Genomic DNA, 18,308 nt, shown 5'->3' with positions numbered 1-18,308 from the left:
CGTTGCTCCCCTGGTGGCGGCGGCGATCCTTCTCCTTTAGTAAGGTTGATGCGACCCTAGCAACGGGCGTCTGCACATGCACAGACATTTTTCTGCGATTTCGGGGGTCAAGGGTGAACCTGCGCATGCGCAGGGGAGACAGAGAGGAGAGAGAGAGAGAAGTTTGGAGAGAGACCGAGAAAGCATTTTGAGCAGCAATATACAAAAATATAAAAGTAGATTAATAAATAATAATATAAATCTATAATATATATATATAATTATATATTTATAAATATATTTATTAATGCAAGGAGAAGAGATGGAGGTGGAGAGAGAGAGCTAGGTGACAGGAGGAGGGCTCTGTGCTTCTTAGAGGAGGCACAAGAAGCACTAGTGCACGAGGTTGAGGCTCGATGGGAGCAATTAACCCGGGGTGCGCGTGGAAAACCCGGTCCTATTGTATATCAAAGAATTTGGCGAGAGATCAGAGGTGGTGTCATCTGCCGCACCCGTCGTGCCGGGGGGCAAACCAGTGCCACAAGCGGTGGAACGATATCGTTGGGTCGGCGAGATAAGTAATAACTTATCATGCACTGACTAATTACTCTTAATGTAGATGTGCCACATTTTATTATGTTGTAAAGCTTGGTGTAACGCATTATTTCCCATCCTCGATCTCATTGCGCTAGTCTTCTGTACTTAGTGCGCTAGTGCAGCCTTCGGCCGCCTGAGGAAAAGAGTGTTTGAAGTCCAGGCCCTCAAAACTGTCACCAAGCTCATGGTCTACAGGCTGTAGTGATACCCGCCCTCCTGCATGGCTCAAAAACATGGATCATGTACAGTAACACCTCAAGTTGCTGGAGTAATACCACCAACGATGTCTCCACCATATCCTACAAATCCCCTGGGAGGACAGACGCACCAACGTTAGCGTCCTCGACCAGGCTAACATCCCCAGCATTGAAGCACTGACCACACTTGATCAGCTCCGCTGGGCAGGCCACATATTTCGCAAGTCAGACACGAGACTCCCAAAGCAAGCACTCTACTCGGAACTTCTTCACGGCAAATGAGCCAAAGGTGGGCAGCGGAAACGTGACAAGGACACCCTCAAAGCCTCCCTGATAAAGTGCAACACTCCCATTGAAACCTGGGAGTCCCTGGATAAAGACCGTCCTAAGTGAAGGAAGTGCATCCGGGAGGGCGCCATGCACATCAAGTCTCATTGCCGAGAGCATGCAGAAATCAAGCGCAGGCTGTGGAAAGAGCCTTGCGGCAAACCCGTCCCTTTCCCTCAATGACTGTCTGTCCCACCTGAGACAGAGACTGTGGTTTTTGTATTGGACTGTACAGCTACTTAAGAACTCATGCTAAGAGTGGAAGCAGGTCTTCCTCAATTCCAAGGGACTGCCAACGATGATGACTCTGCTTATGATAGTTTCATGTAATGATTCTCGGTAATATATGATGCAGCAGTGTTGCACCTCTACATTAGCCTGCGCAACGCGAGTGTACTCATGTCACCTCTGACCCCTCCCTCCTCTCCCCTGCTGTTAACCACGATTATGTTTTACAGTTGCACAGGAGGAGCAGCAGCAGCCGCTGCCTGCACCAACCGCCCCTCCCACGAGAGCTGCAGGAGGGGGGAGGTGGAAGAGGAGGACATACATCACGTCGACACTCCTCAAACATTTGTGATGGTGCTGGTGGAGGAGAGGGTGGTGGGTGCCGGGTTTTGAAGGGTCCTCTCGACCTGCGGCCACCAGTTCCTCGTCCGAATCCAATTTTCCTGGATTCCGAGCCGAGGAAGCTGGACCAAGCGGCGTGCAGCGGTGCACACCCAGTGTTCCGACCCCCGTGCTGAAGCCGTGGTGACTGATCTGGCAAGGCAGGAATGCTACACGACAGGCAGATGTTAACTTGGACATGGTGGGACTGTCTAGGACGAGCATCGACGTGGGTCGAGAGCTCCCCCAGGCTATTGCCGGGTTGTCTGCCAACATCGCCGCATTAGCAGCCCGCCAATCGGAGGACATGGCGGAGCGGATTGCGGCAGTGAGGGAGAACGACAAATCCGTCAATGCCATGTGGCAATCGATGATCCTGGGATATGGCACTGCACCCCGAGGTGGCACACGACCAACGGTGACAGCACCTGATCGTCAGGAGGAAGTTATTTCTTCCGTCCTTGTAGAGGGTCCTCAACACCTCCAGCTTCTCCAGAGCCCCCACACAGAGCCCTGCCATGGTCGCCCCCTGCTCAGCAGCTGCACTCGAGGTGCTCTGCTGCACAACATTGTGGTCCCAATGTGGGTAGGGCCAGGGGTAGTAATAACGGGAGGAGGAGGGCAGGGCGAAGGGTCATGGTGGGTTGGGGAGGAAAGGCATTGGGGAAGGTGGCTGCAGGTAGAATCCTTGGAGGGTGGGGAGTGGGGATGGGCAGGTGTTTTACTGCTTCTTGTTGCTGTCATTAATGTTGGGTGTGTTATGTATCAGATTTAATTCAAAAAAAATATTCGTTGATTTTATTTAAAATCTTAAAACTTGTTTAATTTTAAATTTCAACTTTTATAAAAAATTATTCAACTTAACCATTCTTATGCAGTGCCTCTCACACTTTTGGAAAATGAGGGGTAACATTCTAAGGGTTACATACATGGTCATACAAGGGTGAAGTGCAACTCTCAACGTTCAAGCAAAGCGTTCATTTATGAGCTGCTGACATATCAGTTTTGCAATTGCTAAAGCACCATGAGGCTTCCCCTGCGGTATTTGGCAGGGGGAGGGGGCACGGGTTCATCACCAGGCTCCTCGACCTTGTCCTGCTTGATATCTCCGTCTTCCTCCACCCCTCTCTGAGGTTGTCCGGCAGTCCCATCTGGCAATTCCTGTGCCCTCTTGACGGCTAAGTTGTGCAACATGCAACACACCACAACAAACTCAGCGACCTGCTCAGGATGGTATTGCAAGCTATCCCCGGCGTGGTCCAGATATCGGAAGCGTCGCTTCAGTGTTCCAATTGTCTTTTGGACAATATTGCGTGTGGCTATATGGCTTTCATTGTGGCGCTTCTCGGCTTCTGTCAGAGTCTTCCGCAGGGGGTCATGAGCCAGCTGGCAAGGCCATATCCTTTATCCCCCAGCATCCAGCAGTGACCTTGTGGCTGACTCCAAGACAGTGCTCTCACACAAGATGTATGCGTCATGGATTCTCCCTGGAAAATCGGCATTCACTGCCATGATACGTTGCAAGTGGTCAACGACGAGCTGCACAATCAGGGAGTAGAATCACACTTGGTTTCGGTACACCTCCGCTTCCTCTAAAGGTGCTCGCAGGACGATGCGCGTACAATCTATTGCTGGACCTCGGGGAAGTTTGCTATTCTTGAAAAACCGAAAGCCCTCTCACTCTATGCCTCCTGGTCATTGGAAAGTTAATAAAGTCCATCCTGTGTGCGTAAAGCGCATCAGTTATCTGGCGAATGCAGCGATGTACAGCATACTGAGAGATTCCGCATATGTCACCAGCTGATGCCTGAAATGAGCCGGATGCATAGAAAGAAAGTGCTGCAGTCACCTTCACCTCGACAGTGCAGTGCAGTCCTGATGGTGCTGGTAGGTTGCACGTCTGCCTTATTGAGCTGGCATATCTCAGTGATGACCTCTTTTCGGAAGCACAGCCTTCTAACGCACTGCGTATCGGTCAGGTGCAGGTACGAGTGGTGCTCCCTCTAATTTCGTTGAGGGCAAAGCCCCCTCCTCCTCCTCCTCAAGATTCTGCATCCTATTTGATTGGCCACATAGTGCTCTTCAACAAACCTCCTTCCAGCTCTATTCTGCATCATGATCAGCCATGATCTTTTTGAATGGCTCGAGGGGCTAGATGACCTACTCCGGTTCCTAATTCTTATTTTCTTATGTATGTAAGTAGTTAGCAATATTGGCACTGAAAGTACAGGTCCCATTTCTTTTTAAGTACTCAAAAATTTTCAGATGTCTACAAATTTTGTTTGAATTAAAGCCAATGCTCTTATAATCCTAAATATAATCAAAATCCATTATAAACTACTCCAGAAATCACAATCAATTTTAGGCTGCTGGCAACTTGACACAGCCTTTCCCCCCCCCCCCCCCCAAGAATGATTGATTTTCAAAAATGATGTCATAACACAGAGATAAGGCCAGTTACATCTTGGAAAAATGGACAGTGCATTTCTGCAGTGGTAGTGGACAGTAAAAACGAGCGTTTAGCTAAATTTTGCGCTGGGGTGAATTTTGGGCGGTAGATGTGGGCGTGCGGTTTCCTTCAACGCCAGCGGTAATTGACTGCCAAAATTACCGCAGTGGCATTTCGGGCGGTCTTAATGCAAATTCCAGTCCCATATGGAGTTTTAAAAATAAAGTCCAAATATATCCCAAAGTCCAATTGCAGAACTAATTAAATGGAGTTTAAGCTTTTAATAATAGAAGCATTCTACCAAACAACTAGGATTTTGACAATGCCTGAAACACAGTTAACACACAGTAAAAATGACTATTTCATGAGTAGAGAAATGGTATCAGAATCTCGGAGGTCTATAATCTCACAATCAAACAAAATGACCACCATGGTGCAAACTGCTTTAAAAGAAGTCCATGTACATATTTGTTAAGAGTATCTTTCACAGATGACTATGGAAGAATAATGAAAACTATGTGGCTTTAACACAGAGGGGGTGGGGGCAACTCCCAATGACACCATTGCTGCAAAACTGTAGTAGTCTCTTGATGCATGAAGTTATGAAAGGGATGATGACAAATTGCTATTCCTGACCAAAGAGGCTTTGAGGGGCTACGAGAGGCTACTTGGAAAGAATTACTACTTACCCATTAGGCTGGAGTTCATGAATGGTGTTGGTGACAATCCTTCATGGGATCCTAATCGACTGACAGTCAAGTGTTCGCCATAATGAGGACTGTCTGCAAAGGCCTGGGGACAAAGAACAGTATTTATGAAGTAATCACACTAATTGAATATAATTACACGTTACTTTCTGGACTAACAGTCTTATTTCCTGCACTGTGAAAAAAAATCTTAAATCAGAATTGCAGGCTTCAATTTTGCCGCAAATTCGCTGCTTAAAATATTAACATTTGTATTCAAAGATTTTCCATTGATCATTCACAGTAACTCAACATTCAAAGGCATTTTTATTTTGATTCTCATGTATTATTTCTAATAAACAATTGAATTATTATAGCAAAACAGGATAGAGCGTGCTAACATATTTTTGGTCTGTTATAGTTAAGCTAAAATACACATATGAAAACCCTTGCTTAAGGTTTCAATGCAACAAAGTGTGCGCCTGAGCACAATCAAGTCATGCTAACCCAAATCTTGTTATCTGTCCATAGCAAAACGCTGCTCAAAAGGTGCCACACATCTAGGGGGTAATCAAAATTGAGGGCCTCAAAATAAATCCTTAAATTAACCATGAGCTCAAATATCTAATGTCTCAAATATCCAATGGACTAAATGAACCAGTCGAAAACTGATCCATATCTAAGCAGGTAGCAAAAGCTACTAAATCAACAAGTACCCACCACAAATCAAATGGATATCCACACCGCCCCCCCTCCCCCCGCAAATCTAGCACTTGCGAACCAACAAGTACCAATTTCTTGAAAGGCTTCACCACAAAGTCCTGGAGGGTTTAGAGATGCCAAAGTCAGGATTACCAGAGAAATGAAGACAATTGGAATTTCATTGCACACTGACTCAGAGCTGTGAAGACAGTGGATCATTTTTCAGGTTTGCAATGGGCTGCACTGCAGAAAACAGGGATTTGAAGAAGCAATCCAGCCATGCTGTCACTGGGAAAATTGCTGACTCAGATCAGCAGCTTAACTGCTGGAGTGTGGAGCAGGAAACATCTGCTCTAGCAGCTGGACAACAGCGAATATAGGAATAAACTCCAGGAACTGGTCATGCTGTCATCATTTTGTTCCCAGACAGGCAGAGGGGAAGAAAGGCACACAAAGTTGAACAGAGGAAAAAGAGAGAGTCCTATACTGAACATTATTTTTCTTGCAATTATTCCCACCTAGTCATCACGTTCTACAGTTACAGTCCAGGCACTCTCATCCAAGCGAATTCATTATCTACACATCACATTAAATTTGGTAGAGGGGGTAAACCCTTAGATGAAAAACTCACAAAACACCTGCAGTACCTGTTACCCCTGTAGGTGGCACTGTAATGAGTATTTTCATATTGGGACACTATTTTATTGTGAGCATGTATCAATCACCCTGTGATTGCACAATCTGACCACTGGATCACAAATAATTTTTTTCCCCATCCAGCATTTTTACTCAGTAACTGAAATCTCAGCTGTCCAAACAAGGGTATAAACAACATTTTAAAAATGCATATTTCACAATAACATGATTCAATTTATGTATGGAGTCGTCTTTTGTATCTTTTAATGACTTTATTAATGTTCTTAAACTTGGAAGCTTGCATCCTCTCACAAAAGCCAAGGCTTGGACTTGATATTTTTGCCCAGAGTTGAGTTGAATGTGGATTGTTCTGTGATAAATGTGAAAAAAAGTATATTATACTGAGGAGGGAGGGGAAGAGGGGGAAGAGTGTTACTTTAATTCTCAAAAATAAACGAATTTTGAAGCCAACTTATTTCTAGGGGTGATAAAAGTTCATGGACCTGAAATCGCGGCCTTTCCGGATGCGTAGGTGTGCACGCGCTCCGCAAGTTCCAGGTTTATGCCTGTACTTCGTATGCGCCTAAACCCGCAACTTGCGATTTGTCAATTTCTTTTGACAGTTCCAACATATCCTCTGGAGAAAGGCCTTCGCGTGCGGTGATTTGGGCTATTTACCCAACGCCTGCCCAGCAAATGTCCTTCAAACTCTTACGCAGCGCAAGGCCTGCTTTTTACCAGCGCAAGAGTTTTAAAAGATTAAAAAATAAAATGTTATCAATAATTTGTGTATTAAAAACGCAGTCCATCAAGGCAAGTTTATTTTTTTACCCCTATTAAAACATATTGGGGCTAAAATTCCGGGTGTGTACGGAATCCTTACGCAATGTGCATGCGCCAAAAATCGGCTTTTCAGATGTGTCAAGATTTCTCTTGACAGATCCTCCGCATCCCCACAGCAAGGACATTCGCGTGGGCGAGATTGGGCCATTTCCCCATTTCTTGCCCAACGAATGTCCTTAAAACTTTTAAGTCTGGTAAAAGCCGGTGCATAGCCTACTTTTACTAGCATAAGAGTTTTAAAACACACAAAAATAAAATGTAAACACACATTTTTAGAGTGGGGGCCCTGTCCATTAAGGCAAGTTTATTTTGGACCCTATTAAAAGACACAAAAAAATATATATTTGAGATTTCTTTTTTAAAACATTTGATTAACTTTAATTTCAACTGGTTTTGGAATTGAGATGTTTTTTGTGTTTGTGGTGTTGTGTTTGGGTGCTTTTTCTTATTGCTAGAAATATTTCTTTTGTCTAAAATAATTAATTCAATTCAATTAATTTTAAATGTGAAGTGTTTTTCTTATTTATTTTAAATGTGTGTGTTTTGGGGGGCTATCCCCATTCATAGAAATGGCGCTCTCCGTACAAACGAAATTCACCATTACTGTGAATGGGGTACAACATTTTCATTGGTTGGTCCAGCCCATGTGATCACAGGATGCACATCCACTTCTAGAATACGTGGGCCTCTGTGCTGGGCTGCGCAGGAGGCCTCGGAGTAGAAGTCTTCGTTCCTCTGGGACCATCAGGTACATTCATAAATAGGGCCAATGTTAATGGCTTACATGTACAAGATAGAGATTGTAATTTCTCAGAGAGAGAATGAGATCGAGAGAAAGGCAGACTTTCCTCAGTCTAGTTTGATTTATTTTTATTCAAACACAAGCTGAACTTCAAAATTAGATAAGTCTCTATGGAAAATAGGTAGGGATGGGGGTGGGGGGGTGGTGGAGAGAGATGAGAAAAGGGAGGAGGGGAACAGGTTCAGGGTGAGGGGGCCTTTGGCCTCTTGCACCTCACCCATGAAGGGAGCAAGTGGGAACTGGGGAGTGAATGAAGGTTTAAAGATGACATGTGGAGGAAGTGCATCCAGGAGGGCGCTGAACACCGAGTCTCGTCGTCAAGAGCATGCAAAAATCATGTGCAAGCAGCAGAAAGAGCGTGCGGCAAACCAGTCCCACCCACCCCTTTCCCTCAACGACTATCTGTCCCACCTGTGACAGAGACTGTGGTTCTCGTATTGGACTGATCAGCCACCTAAAAACTCATGTTTAGAGTGAAAACAAGTCTTCCTCGATTCCGAGGGACTGCCTACGATGAAAGGTGACATGAGTGGGGATGGCATAAGGGGAGGGGAGGATATATGGGTTGAGCAAGTAGTTCAAAGGAGGACAGGTAAGAGCACTGATAGGAGGGAGTAATTAAATGGCAAATGGGTGACGGAAGCTTGAAGTGGTAGTAGCCCCAATGAAAGCAAGAGTCTGTGGGAAGCATAGGTAAAAGGAGGAGATAGGAAGGGAGCTACCAAGGACCACATTTTCCCACCTCCAAATAAGCATGTGGCTTATTTTCATAGGAATATAGGAAGAGGATTAGGCCATTTAGCACCTTGAGCCTGTTCCGCCTCAAGCCTGTTATACCATTCAATGAGATCCTGGCTCATCTGTGACCTAACCCCCATATAACTACCTTTGCCCCATAACCTGAATACCTTTGGTTAACAAAAATCTATCAATCTCAGATTTAAAATGATTAATCTCGCATCAATTGCCACTTGCAGACGAGTTCCAAACTTGTACCACCCTTGGCGTGTAGAAGTGTTTCCGAACTTCACTCCACTACAGTATGCCATACAGCCCATCACCCATAAGGAAATAAAACAGAGACACAGAGAGGCAAAGCACAAAGGGGAAAGGAGCAAAAGACAGCAGAGAAGGTAAGTGAGTGACCACATTCCGACTTCCCATGTGCGGTGCTGTGGGAGATTGATTAGCATGTTAAACTTCTTGAGACTGCGCACTTCATGTGTTACGATTTTGTTATGTATATGACACGAGGCCTTCCAACAATTAGTAAATTTGACTTCGATTACTTCAGATGAGGAACATTAATGCCTGCTTAAAACATTCTTTCTCCTTATTTATCAGTCAGTCCTCAACAATCATTGCCTGGGTCTGACTGCCATTTTCTTCGCCGTCTGATACATCCTGCCGTGCATGTTTTATTGTGAAACGAACTGGTGAATCTCCTGCGGTCTTGCTCACGGGAGGTAATGTGGTGCTTTAGCATTGCCTGTTATCGAAGAGAGTACAACTACCAGCTCAATGGTTTAATCCAGAGCACTCTCAGATTAAGCCAAGAGGAGACAAAGTTTCATACGACCGATTTTTAATTATGATTTGTAATCTAAGACCATCTACTCTGACAGTAGAATTGCTGTTGAGCAAATCTTACACAGGAGTAACAAAAAGCAGTGCCAATTTGTTTAAGATACTGGACTCTAAAGCCAGTAACAAAAAGCAAGAGAGATATAATTTCTTTAAACTGCAAAGTAATTTTTGTGCATCCATACAACCTTTATTTTGAAGCAGAGATTTTTTGCTAACACAATTATTTTTTGAAGGAATCTCAGCCATAATGTAACACGATAAAAATCAATGGATTTCAAAAGCACTAAAATAATGCAAACATAAAATAATAGAATACAGCAAAAATTGTTTATAAGTTAAAGATGAAGGCAGCATTTCACTAAAAAATTAATTTTAGCTGGCCAAATTTTCGATATAACTAAGAATGTTGCATTTGTGTGTGCTCTATAGTGTCACATCTCTGTAAAGCACTACATTTGAAAGTATAGCCTGAAAAGAAGATGCCTCAAAAAGGCTTGGTAAAATGGTAGGTGAATCATATTACATGTTGCTGCAGTAAATTTGCTGTATTAGTGATGTGTGAATGCCTGCCCTGTTTAGGCTGCAATGGGACCACAGTAAACGTCAGAAACTGCATTCCAGTTCCCATACTGTGCACAATGCAAAAGGAGATCCATTAATACTAATAATCAATTGCCAAGGTATGAAATAAAATGAAAATTGTGTGTGTTCTCGTTGGTAGAAGTGAAGTTAAAACAAAACCGGATATTTTTCTGATGGTTTGAATTCTAAATTATTCACACATTTTTAAAAAAAAGTAGTTGTCTAAACTGTAAACTTACCAAAAGGCACAAGTCAATTTTACTTTTCATAATTGATGATCTTAAGTTTGTAAAAACTCACCTACTTAATTGGAGGGACAACATACTAAAGAAACAATATTTCAAGAGGATAAGGAATGTCTCCTACACTGCTTTTCATTGATTCCAATCCCAAATGACAACAGGATGAGCAAGGACAGCAAGTGCAACAAAATAATACGTGGTCTTGATAGAATATACAGAATTAGAGGCCATGGGGCAGAATGAAGGGCACTGGAATACACAAAAAATCAGCTCAGGACCACTTCAGCAGCCTGCAACCCAGAATCCTCTGGGACGATTAGATCAGCAGTCACTGAACATTCATCATTTCCCAGACTGCAGGCTAACTTTCAAGACAGCATTAATGGGGTCAAAACATGGCACACTATCTGTGCTATCGGTTCAACCAAAGGGCTAGTAACTGCTGGCTAAATAACTCTCAAATCACTAACTGCTTACGGATGCATGTCACAGCTTCTTCTGCTATACTGCCTCAAAGTAATCTTTTGAGAGTCAGAAGTCCCACGTGAATGCTTGCTTCAGTTTAACTACTTCAGAATCAATGATACACAAGTGATAGACATGAGGAAAGCATTCTCGGTGACATTTACAGTTCAGTGTGACCACAGGGATGTCCTCCGGCAAACACTGCTGCCACCCAGACTGTCAGAAAGCAGGTCTCAGCAGTGGCTGCCCTGAAAAATGAAAGGCCTACAGCCAAGGTCAACATCACATGGCTGTTTGTGTTAAAATGAAAGGGAACAAAATTAAAGAAACACCAAAAGAGACAGCAGTCGGATTTACTGCAAGGCAAGCCGTCAATAGCACCACAGGTTACGTGCAAATGACTAACTGTCTAATCAACAGGGCAGAGATTTGAAACCCCAACAGCATATTTACAATTAATGAATGTCTGCATTTCCAGCCTAAAAAGATTTTCAAGGGGAATAGCAAACCAAGCGTATACTGCTTCCCACAATAATTATTCTAATTCTATTCCAACCCTTCTGCTTTAGTCATTTATGCTCCACTATTGGCAATTCAACTTCCAAGTCAGTCCAAAGACCACCAAATTTGATTAAATGTATGTGCAATTAAAAGCAAATCAGCATAAAAAAAAAGAACACTACAACATGAAAGCTAATGTGATTTACAGATATCCATATAATGCAACCTGCAACAAGGCAGACCCAAGTTATACTACTTGCCTGCTTCTCACGGTGGGTTGTACTGAATTCAGTGACTAAAGGTGCATTTGGATGTGTGCAGAAAGCTGTGCCCCCCAAGCAGCTAGTTTTTAAATGTTGCAGGAGAAAACGTATTTATTTTCTATAATAAAAACATTAAGGTTTATTAAGTTCCTGGAGATTGAACTAACTTTTAAAAAAGTGACTTTATACCAGAGTGTGGTTATCCCAACTCAGTATGAATCACAAGTTGTGTCAGGTTAACTACCACAGGTGATCACACAGTACTCGAATTATAGTACACGGCATGTAAACAAAAACCATAGTATTAATAGAGACTCAATTTCAGAATACATAGCACATTTAAGCTGTATAATAGACTGGCGGCCAGATACTGCAATTTTCACATCACATCAACACGCAAGTTGCCAATGGGCTTCACACGACTTGCCGTATGTATAACTGTAGGCCTAATCATCACCTTAAACAGTTTATTTTTAAAGATCCAGCAGACTGCCATAACCTGCTTAATGTTAGTAAAAATCCAATAAAACGGTCAACCCTTGAACAACATTTCACCAGCATTCCCAAGACCGATGGGCAGGTCTGCAGCTCCATGCAAGTACAAAGGCTCTCCTTTGCCTGAACAAAACTGCAGTACCAAAACTTAGTGCCATTGCCTCCCATTGCTCTAAACTAGCTACAAGTGTCAAATCTGCCATATAAATAAACAATGAAACTATTTGTACTGCACTTTGACAGACAGGTGACAAGCCCCCCTACCCGCGCCCCCCCTCCCCCCGTTTTCAGAATTTGAATAGACAGTTTTTAATCACAGTGTCAGCCGGGCTCAGTGGGTAGCACACTCGCTCAGAAAGTTGTGGGTTCAAGTCCCACTCCTGTGATTTGAGTACAAAAATCTAGGCCGACATTCCAGTGCAGTACTGAGGAAGTGTTGCGCTGTCAGAGGTGCACTGTCTTTCGGATGAGACATGAAACTGAAGCCCCATCTGTTCGCTCAGGTGGATGTAAAAAAAATCCCATGTAGTATTTTGAAGAACAGGGAGTTATTCCCAGTGCCCTGGCCAATATTTATCCCTCAATCAACATCACTTAAAAACAACAGATTATCTGATCATCATCACATTACTGTTTGTGGGAGCTTGCCGAGAGTAAATTTGCTGCTGCGTTTCCTACATCACAACAGTGACTGCACTGCAAAAACGTTCTTCTTTGGCTGCAAAGCGCTTTGGGATGCCCTGAGGTAACGAAAGGTGCGATATAAATGCAAGCCTCTTTCTTTTATTTTATCTCCAAGTTTGCAGATGACACCAATTTAGTAGGCACAGTACATTTTGTAGATTGGAGAACAAAATTAGAAAAGGACAGAGACAGACCAAGTGAGTGGGTAAAACTATGGCAGATGGAGCTCAATGCAGGGATGTGTGAAATGACCCACTTTGGATCAAAGAAAGACAAATCGGAATATTAATGGTGTGAGAGACTGGAAGGGATTTAGTGTCCATGTATACAAATCATTGAAAGCTAGCGCACAGGTATAAAAAGTAATCAAAAAGGTTAATGGAATGTTGGCCTTTATCTCAAGGAACATGGAATTCAAAAGTGAGGAAACTATGCTTCACTTGTACAGAATCTTGGTCAGACTCCATCTAGGGTACTGCGGACCTCAGGAAAGCCAATAGCCTTGGAGAAGGTACAGCGCAGATTCACCAGAATGATACCAGGGCTTAAAGGGCTAAATTAAGAGATTGCATCAACGTGACTTGTATTCCCTCAAGTTTAGACGTTTCTGGGGAGATCTAATCAAGGTGTTTAAACTAATAAAAGGAAATTGATAGCATAGATACACAATTCATCTGGTGGGAGAATCCAGAACAAGAGAGCATAATCTTAAAATTCGAGCTAGGCCATTTCAGAGTGAAATCAAGAACATAGGAACAGGAATAGATCATTCAGCCCCTCGAGCCTGTTCCACCATTCAATTAGATCATGATTGATCTGTATATTAACTCCGTTTATTTGTGGCTGTGTGTGTATTGCATTATACAATTATGTCCATTCTCCATTTTCATTTTATAACAGGACTAAATATTTCTCTTCACAACAGCTTGAGACGAGGAGCAAAATACAAGGACCAATTGCAGTGCAATAGATAGCCAGTACAACCAAAATGGCAATGAATGAAATTGTATTGCTTGTACCAAAATGAAGAGTAGTCCTTAATTTGTGCTATTAAGCTCTACTCTGCAGAAAATTACATTTTACAACACACTTCCTTGGCCAATAGGGCTAATGTATAAACTATTAATTCAGAGTTGCTTAATTCACATTAACAAAATAAATTGAAAGCACTAAAATTTCATTTTGCTGATTTATTTTGGCAAATTCAAATTATTGAAGTTTAGTTTTAGTTTAAGAATATAAGAATTATTCACAGGAGTAAGCCATATGGGCCCCTCGAGCTTGCTCCACCATTCAATATCATGGCTGATTTCAGGCCTAAATTCCACTTTCCCGCCCGATCCCCATATCCCTTGATTCCCTTACTGAGTCCAAATATCTAGCGATCTTAGCTTTGAATATACTCAATAACTCAGCATCCACAGCCCTTTGGGGTGGAGAACTCCAACGATTTATTTTAGTGCAATTTGAATTATCCGGTGAAGACTGTATCTGCAAGGTCATGGAGAGCTGCTGACAGGAACCGAGAGACCTGGTCCTTCTTCGAACGGTTGACGCTTTAGCATGGGTTCAATTAGATAAGAGCCATTCTTTGTACATTAATATTCCTAGTCATTAATTGTAGAAGCTGGAACGGAGTTTGATGGTAACATATTTAATGTGCTTAATTGCAATTCTAAGTTAATTGGATAAATGTTTATATGGTTTTAGCTTAAAAACTCCAACTCCAAGAGGGATTAAATTGGTCAGTGCCGAAAACACAGTTTTTCATCTTGATAAGCTAAGAAATGTTTGTCAGGATTTTTTAAGTTAGCATCAAGATGCTTTCATTCAGAAAGAATGAACCCTAAAGATTTGTGCAAATGGGCATGTTAGTTAGGCTTGGTGAAAAATACGAAGATCGATCTCGTTCGCCTTCCACCATCCTCGTAGTCACATGATACAACAATAATGGAGTTGTTGAATAATCACTGCAATCAGTTTGCATCAATTAGTCAACAACAGACCCAGACATGAGGCAAGGAAAAGCCCAGTGGGGTTATATTCTTTATATTAACAATGGCTATGACCAATAAAGTAAACGGGAGGTAAGCATTCTTTGGACAGAATTATAGGGGTTTAAAAAGCTGAGCTTGAGGTCGAATAGGATGCCAAGACTGCTTAACATCTAGTTCAGCCTGACAGTGGTCAGGGAGGGGATGGAATTGGGTGACAAACAGTATAGAATTCGTGGTGGGGGAGGGGTGTCAAAAATGATGGCTTCAGTCTTCCCAATGTTTAACTAAATGGCAGTCAGGTGTTTCCTATCCCTACATAGTTGCTCGGATATAAAACTGGGAGACAAGAGCCCCTCAATTACTCCACTTCAGTCCCAGAAGTTACTGAAATATAACTGCCATTTGTAGTTGTGCTACAGGTTGAGCGTTCAAAATCCGGAGTTCCGAAATTCGAATGTTCCGAAATCCGGACATCGCGCCGATCCGTGGAGGGGCGTCCGAAATCCGAAAAATGTTCCGAAATCAGGACATTTAAAAAAAAATACCGTGAATCACTCCGCTGCGAGTTAGGCCTGGGGGGGGGGGGAAACAACACCCCCCCCCAAAAAATTCCAAAAAACAAAAACTTCACAACATTCACAAAACCCTTACCTACTAAATCGCTGAAAAAGAATTTAAAAAATAAAAACTTTAACTTTCCTTTTTTGCAGGTCTTCCAACGCAGGTTTTTTCCCGGCCACCGACGCTGCCAAACCCGGACCCCGCAGCACACTGCTGCCGCCCCCGGATCCTCCACCGCCCCACCCTTACCTCAGCCCAGGCGTTTCCAGATGTGGGACGTCGAAAAGATGTTTCGAAATCCGGAAATACACAAAATCCTGAATGGCCTCAGTCCTGAGGTTTCCGGATTTCGGTCGCTCTACCTGTAAGTTCTCGCGTGCGAGGTGTCCTGGCTCAGAAAAATGTTTGTTGAAGTGCAGAGTACAATTCATATGAGTAGCGTATTAAAGGAACAATCCAGAAAAGGCTCACATGCTCAATCTGCAAAGTTACACCACCTTCGTGATGAAACTTGTACTTTCTTTCCCAGAGGTTGCCCCATGTACCAAACATCTCAGTCAACAGGTTCAAAGATGATGAGGGATGGCAGGAACAGTGCTTGCTTCTACTTTGTCAATGTTGCTGCACCTTGTGCTCAGCGAATACATAATCTAATCAAGTACCTGCCATGCATCTCGCCAGCAGCCTGGTTACAACATTTCAGAAGATGGTATTTCAAACAATGAGTGCAAAATTACAATAGATGAGTTTAAGATCAACATGTTTCTCATACGTGTTCTTTGAATCTGTTTCCCAGTTATGCACTCTGTTTACTCAAGGATACTTGAAAAAGTATCCTGTCTTCCCATTTTGTGACACTCTCAAACAAGCATTTTCACAAAATATTTTACGCAAAACTGCAGTACTTGGGCACTACACTTGGTTTTATTCATTGAGAAGATGGGGGCGTCGCTGGCAATTATTTGGGTCAAAGTTTCACAAAGCATTTATTGCCAATCCGTAATTGCCCTTGAGATGGCGGTGGTGAGCCTCTCTTTCTTGAACTGCTGCAGTCCGTGTGGTGAAGGTACCCCAATAGTGCTGTTCGGGAGGGAGTTTCAGGATTTTGACCCAGCATATGGCAAGTGTACAAAATGTGCAGTATTTGTCACAGGATGTTGCATCATGCCAAAACATTTGCCCTACTCATGGGCATTTTTGGCTCAAACGGCAGTTAAACAAGTCAATAAACCCTCAGCAGTACAAAAGCAAATTACTGTGAATGCTGGAAAACTGAAATAAAATGCTGGAAATACTTGGGTAAGGCAGCATCTGTGGCGAGATAGTGTGTTAACGTTTCAGGTCGCTGACCATTTGAAAGAAGTTCTGACGAAAGGTCATTGACCTGAAATATAACTCTGTTCCTCTCATACAATAGTATTGCAGTGCTAACTATATCTATGAAGCTTGACCTCAAAGGCAGCCTCTAGAGCTGAACAATCACGAGACTCACAGTCATTGACAAAAACTAACTACTTCTGGTTGAAATTGAGGTTTTATGGTTAAACATTAGACTCCACACATACCATTCCATTTTACTTCCATAACACTAACATTCACGATGGAACACTCGCATCAACAATACAATGGGTTAAAATTTCACAAAGCATCAGTTTGCAATAAACAGGCAAGCAGGTAATTTAAAGCAAATTGGCACCACTGTATTTATAATCACAAAGCTAATTTTTCAGATGGTGGGAAAGTTACTCTTCAATTTTCTCCCAGCTCCAAAGTTAAGTGGACTACTTTTGGGAAACTGTAAGTACCACTTCACCACTAGGAGGTGCATGGCAACAGTCCCATGATATCCTTCCCTACAACAACACAATTGAAATGAATCTTGTGTCCCAGCTGCCAAAGAAGAGAGTTCATTAAATGCCTTGAAAAATTCAGCATTAGAAATTAGTGATCAAACTATTAGCTGAAAAGCCAGATTAGCCCATTTAGCTCCAGGGGAAGTGTTTGGGATCGAGTGAAGGTTTAAGGTAGCAAATAAAATCAGATAAGCAGGAATTGGAACAAGCATTGAAATAACAGACAAGATCAGAGAAATGATACAACATCAACAGCTGAAGACATCACAAATAATTTCATTTTTAACATTAAATACACATTTAGGTCACCCTTAGTTATTACTTATTGAAACTGAACCAAACTCTGACATTACGTGGTGCACTGCATCCTACAACGAACAGCCGATAAACTGAACCAAGACAAACAGCTGAGACACACAAAATAAGCATAGAAAATGCTTGCCTATGAGAAATAGCACAACTTTCAGTGCTTCAATAAATCATGAGATTTCAAGTCCTCATTGCAAGAAGGGCCATAACCCATTGTTAAAGTTGAGAGTGTCATAAAATAAGAGTTAGCTGTTGATGTATTGCAAACAGACTATTAAACTGAGTGGTAATGCACGACAAGGGATTCCATAGAAGACTAGTTTCCTCCCCTGGATGGTGTTGCTCTGCATTATTTTTTTTTTAGCCATTTGGCACTTTTACAAGATTAATGTTACCAGATTTTACTGACAACTCAGCTGAAAAGTTTAATGCAAAAGGTCAAAACACGTTCTGAGGAGTATGATTTCTCCAGTTTTCCTTACCAGTGGATCACCCATTTCATTGCTCGTGATAAGTGAGTTAAACAGTTTCTGAACAGAAACGGTGCTAAATCAGGCGTGTCCTTTCAGGCCACATAGTCTGACTGCTGTGAAGACAACATCCTGAGGTGAATTGCAGGTTAACAGTTATTAGTGAGAAAAGTCTGGAGCTTCATAGAAGCTTGTAACTTTACAGGATATGGGGCAGTTGGTGTCTGGAGGTAGAAAGTATATTTCGGGTAGTATTTAATTTGCAGCTGTTGCTGACTGCCCAGTTTTGATTCATGACTTTGTGATTTGTGGTTTTGAATCCTGTTTGCAAGCTGCTGACTGGTATGTTCCCTACCTGTTCAATTCTGGTTTATTACGGTTTGATTCAAATTTCATACAAAATACTGCAGATGCTGGAAATCTGAAAGAAAAACAAAAAATGTTGGAAATACTCAGCCGGTCGGGCAGCATC

At 42.5% G+C, this 18,308-nt stretch overlaps 1 protein-coding gene across 5 annotated transcripts in view; it reads right to left on the bottom strand.

The window, feature by feature from the left end:
- The window catches only part of tcf12 (transcription factor 12), a 318,722-nt gene that overhangs the window by 205,799 nt on the left and 94,615 nt on the right, over positions 1-18,308 (bottom strand). For all 5 annotated transcript variants that reach the window (XM_070858349.1, XM_070858348.1, XM_070858350.1 and 2 more), the window contains exon 5: positions 4,848-4,950. In XM_070858349.1, the coding sequence (XP_070714450.1) occupies positions 4,848-4,950 (103 nt within the window). The remainder of the gene's footprint in view (positions 1-4,847; positions 4,951-18,308) is intronic.

Source organism: Pristiophorus japonicus, chromosome 17 (assembly GCF_044704955.1).
Source record: "Pristiophorus japonicus isolate sPriJap1 chromosome 17, sPriJap1.hap1, whole genome shotgun sequence".
Taxonomy (NCBI): domain Eukaryota; kingdom Metazoa; phylum Chordata; class Chondrichthyes; family Pristiophoridae; genus Pristiophorus; species Pristiophorus japonicus.
Note: the sequence above shows the minus strand (reverse complement) of the source record. Positions and strands in the feature narration are given on the sequence as shown.